Below are 4,493 nucleotides of genomic sequence, written 5' to 3' on the forward strand. Positions count from 1 at the left end.
TGCATTTATCTTTTTTCTTTCTTTAAGCTGGAGACTTTGGAATCTTGTTGGCACATTTTGTTATTTGGTTAATAAGATGGCCGTATGCATCACTCTGATGCAGAGGCCGGGGAGCCTCCTCTTTTCGAAAAAAAGATAAATCTAGTTGAATGCCCTTGCGTTGCCATGAAAGAACAAACTTATCTATGGAAACATATATCGAAATATGATTATATGCAGAGTGTACATCACATGCATATCACTATGTCGTGACAAATAGTTCTTGTCTATCTCTCGCTTTTCTCTAAATATGTTTTTCCAAGCATGCATTTCAATTTCCGCCCTCAAAAAAATATCTAATTTTATGTGCTCCTTCAACCCCACAAATATGTTTTGTTCGCCCCCTCCACGAGATTCCCTTTGCATAGTTGTGTTGCACATGTGATCTTTAAAAACATGGCAAGTGAGTGGCAGCATTAGTCATGTGCATTGGGCAATCAGGAAGAAGGTACAATAGGCTTCTCCGAACAGATTTGATTATGTCCAGGTGTTACTCTTCTATATTGACGAGCTCCGTCTCTGAAGCGAATTCTGGGCTTCCCCTTGTTCAACACAAGTACTAAAATTGAGATGGAAAACTTCAAGACATACATAGTTTCTTGCACAAATAATCTTGCCAAATCATGGAGCTTCAAATTTCCTACCGACAAAATCATCTGAGTGCAGTGTATTGCAATGCCTGAGTAATACTGGATATCGAAATAGTGTCACCAAGTGTAGAAACAGACACTTAAGTTGGTAGCATGAGATATATTAGCATACATAAATTATTTTTCTACCCCACACTATTTATAGTAACTACTTATCGAGCAGCTTTGATTCGCACACTATCCATAGTGAGTAGGGTTTATAGTCAATGCAAGAACAAACAATTGAGAAACATATGGCTAAATCAAGCACTGCTAAAGAAAACATAGTATGACCCCTCCTATGTTAGCAACCTAGTAAAAAAATTACGTAAAGAAAGAAGCTTCTAAAATGTGATAAGTATCTACTACTTCAAATGACACAATCAGTTGAACTAACTAATTTAAACCTTAGTTCTTAATATTTTTAGCAAAAAGGAGTAGAACATAATCCTGACATTTGAACTATGTATACGTTACACATAAGAATTGCCAGACAACTGATAATACCAATAAATTTAGACATCAATTTGAAAGAACCCAAACCCGATAGCTCACTTGGTAAATAACTGATATTATTTACCTCGAGGAATGTATATCAAGTCATTTTTCCTTAACAGAAGTATGACACAATTTGGTGAGCTACGATAATTCTGAGCTTGTGGTACCGCTACCACAACCCTAGCCTACTAGCTAGCCAATAGATTTCCCATTGTTCATTGTTGCGTTGCACTAGGAACACCATACCAACCGTACTATATCCATTCTCCAACCAAAATAGACAGTACCGGTTGTCATGTTACACCAAATGGACTGTCACGGGCTGCACAATCGCTTGAAATTTGTCAGCTATATAAACGGATGTATGTAGTCATGGTAATGCAGGCCATTGCATAGAGCTTTCATCTCAACAGGATTAGTGCCTGCTTGCATACGGAAGTACACTGATGGCAATGGCAATGGCCTCTTCTCTGTCGGTGCTGTTGCTCCTGTGCCTGGCGGCATCGTCCTCGGCGCAGCTTTCGCCTAGGTTCTACGCGACGTCGTGCCCCAGGGCGCTGGCCATCATCAGGAGGGGTGTGGCGGCCGCCGTGAGGAGTGAGCGCCGCATGGGAGCGTCGCTGCTCCGGCTGCATTTCCACGACTGCTTTGTCCAAGCAAGTCCCTCACGCCTTCTCTCTTTACTTACTGTAGTTTCTACTGCATACACTGCTGCTAATCTCTCCAATTCATATTAATTGTCGTTGATTTAGTGGATTAGAGGGAGTACTTAATTTAGAAGGTCTCAGTTTAAACTGTAGTCAAAGTCATTACACTATCAATAAGTTAGTGGCGTGGATCACTACATGTGTACCTAACTAGTGATAAGTTGACACTCTTTAGATCGATAATCCTAGATCTAAGAATGACTCACCTACCTACAGGTTAACATACCTTCCTATATGTTCTTGTTGCCCCGCTACGTAAATCACGTAAGTTGTTTTACGCAGATGTAGCATTACTCCTCTTTAGACTCTTCACTTGACAGTGACTTTCCAATTTATTTTTTTCTTGGCACTTTGACAGTGACTTTTCAGTTCAAATCAACTAACGCTGCGTTTGGATGTTCCCATTGGAGGCTTGGAATCCAAATTGGTATTGTAATCTTTCAATTCATGTGTTTGGTTGCACAGCGAATTGGCAGGCTATAATGAAACGAAAACACCGGCTGAATTACATCCCACGCGAAGTGCCTGCCCACGATACGGAGCCCTCCTGCTCTGAAACGCGCTGAAATCAGCCTGCCCGCAAGCGACCAGAAAAAGGAAGGGGATAGGATAGGCTGACCGCGACGACCTAGCAGAGGCCGGTGGCGGCGGCCACCACCATGGAGTCCGGCGGCGGCGCAGGTGCCTTCCTCCCCTCCTCTCCAGCTCATGCTCGCCGTCCCCTTGAGCCACTCCCAACCATGGAGTCCGACGGCGGCACATGTGCCTCCTCCCCGGCTGGCCCCGCCCTCCTCCCCGGCTGTCGTGCCCCGCCGTCCTTATCCATGCCTGGCCGTCCTCCCTGCCCGTTGTCCCCTACCCCTCTTCTAGTCGATTGGCCCTCGTGCTCGCCGGCGTGGAGGTCCTGTGCTCTAGATCTCGCGGCCGTCGGAGTTTCCCATACACGAGGGGCTGCGCCTGCACGAGTTTGAACCATCACGCTCGCCGGCGTCGCTCCATCCCGGCCGCGGATGGTCGGCTGACTGTCGGGGACGACTGCGTCCTGTGCTCCTCACTGCTGCTCGTCTGGCTCCGTTCATGGCGCAGCTCAGGCAAACCGTCAATGCGATTGTATGGCATCCAAACATAACATTGGTATTGCTAGCTTGTCTAATTCCAACCTGCAATATTTTGTACATCCAAACATCTGTATTGGTATTGGAGCCCATTGCAATACAAAGGTTGATTTGGTATTGGATCCAATGCAATTCAAAGGCTCTTAATGGAGACATCCAAACGCAGTGTAAGGGAATTAGAATGTACTGAATTTATGTTGACGGAAGTAGTTTCTTATGTGTGTGACAATCGATGCATCAGGGCTGCGACGCGTCCGTACTGCTGAGCGACACCGCCAGCTTCACCGGCGAGCAGGGGGCAGCTCCGAACGCCGGCTCAATTCGTGGCATGAACGTCATCGACAACATCAAGGCGCAGGTCGAGGCCGTGTGCACGCAGACTGTCTCGTGCGCCGACATCCTCGCCGTGGCCGCCCGCGACTCCGTCGTCACCGTAAGATCGATCCGGCGCCGCTGCAGTCAATTTGCTGAACGCATGCGACAGTAAATTAAGCAACTTATTAGTTCTTTATTATTTGCTTGCAGTTGGGAGGGCCTTCGTGGACCGTTCCTCTGGGAAGGAGGGACTCGACGATGGCGAGCTTGTCTCTGGCCAACAGCGACCTTCCGCCGCCATCCTTCGACGTGGCCAACCTCACGGCCAACTTCGCCGCCAAGGGGCTCAGCGTGACCGACATGGTCGCCCTCTCTGGCGCCCACACCATCGGTCAGGCACAGTGCCAGAACTTCCGGGACAGGCTCTACAACGAGACCAACATCGATACGGCCTTCGCAACATCTCTCAAGGCCAACTGTCCCCGGCCGACCGGGTCCGGCGACAGCAGCCTGGCACTGCTGGACACGACGACACCCAACGCGTTCGACAACGCGTACTACCGCAACTTGATGTCACAGAAGGGGCTCCTGCACTCTGACCAGGTTCTGATCAACGACGGACGCACCGCGGGCCTGGTCCGGACGTACTCGTCGGGGTCGGCGCAGTTTAACAGGGACTTCAGGGCGGCCATGGTGAGGATGGGGAACATCAGCCCGCTCACCGGGACGCAGGGGCAGGTCAGGCTCAGCTGCTCGAGGGTGAACTAAGCTACCGGCCTAAAATCCGGGGCGATCAAAGGCGGACATAATAAGGCTGTGGAGTTATTGTACTTGTACTGATCATGTGCAAGAACGTTGTGCCATTTCTCGGATCATCATCAAGTGTGGGAAGATGGAGTGTCATGTGATGTATCCGAGTATCTCAAGGGGCCGTCGTGCAAATGGACGAGTTGCATACGTATTTTTTCTTTGCTTATTAATCATGCCCACTTGCACATAAGCACTTTTGTTTCTGACGAACTCTACACTTTTAGTTAGAAAAGTCATGGGTTTTCATCGGTGCACACCACCATGCGGCAGATCATATGGAATGATTTCAACGCTTAGAGCATGCATCTCCAACAGCCGCGTCAAAAGACGCATGCGTGGTAAATTGGCATTTTAGCCCACGCGGGACGTTTTCACGCGCT

The 4,493-nt window shown here is 48.3% G+C and overlaps 1 protein-coding gene across 2 annotated transcripts; it reads left to right on the forward strand.

The window, feature by feature from the left end:
• The first annotated feature begins 1,564 nt into the window (after window positions 1–1,564).
• On the forward strand, window positions 1,565–4,286 carry LOC119353292 (peroxidase 2-like). 2 transcript variants are annotated; one of them, XM_037619893.1, is made up of 3 exons: window positions 1,565–1,822; window positions 3,230–3,421; window positions 3,514–4,286. In XM_037619893.1, the coding sequence occupies exons 1-3, from the start codon at window positions 1,613–1,615 to the stop codon at window positions 4,069–4,071; spliced, it is 960 nt and encodes a 319-aa protein (XP_037475790.1). In that variant the 5' UTR covers window positions 1,565–1,612; the 3' UTR covers window positions 4,072–4,286. The 2 variants fall into 2 exon arrangements, with proteins under 2 accessions (XP_037475790.1, XP_037475791.1); XM_037619894.1 differs by lacking the exon at window positions 1,565–1,822 and adding an exon at window positions 2,976–3,155.
• Window positions 4,287–4,493: the final 207 nt, after the last annotated feature.

The sequence above is a fragment of the Triticum dicoccoides genome, chromosome 2A (assembly GCF_002162155.2).
Source record: "Triticum dicoccoides isolate Atlit2015 ecotype Zavitan chromosome 2A, WEW_v2.0, whole genome shotgun sequence".
Classification (NCBI taxonomy): Eukaryota; Viridiplantae; Streptophyta; class Magnoliopsida; order Poales; family Poaceae; genus Triticum; species Triticum dicoccoides.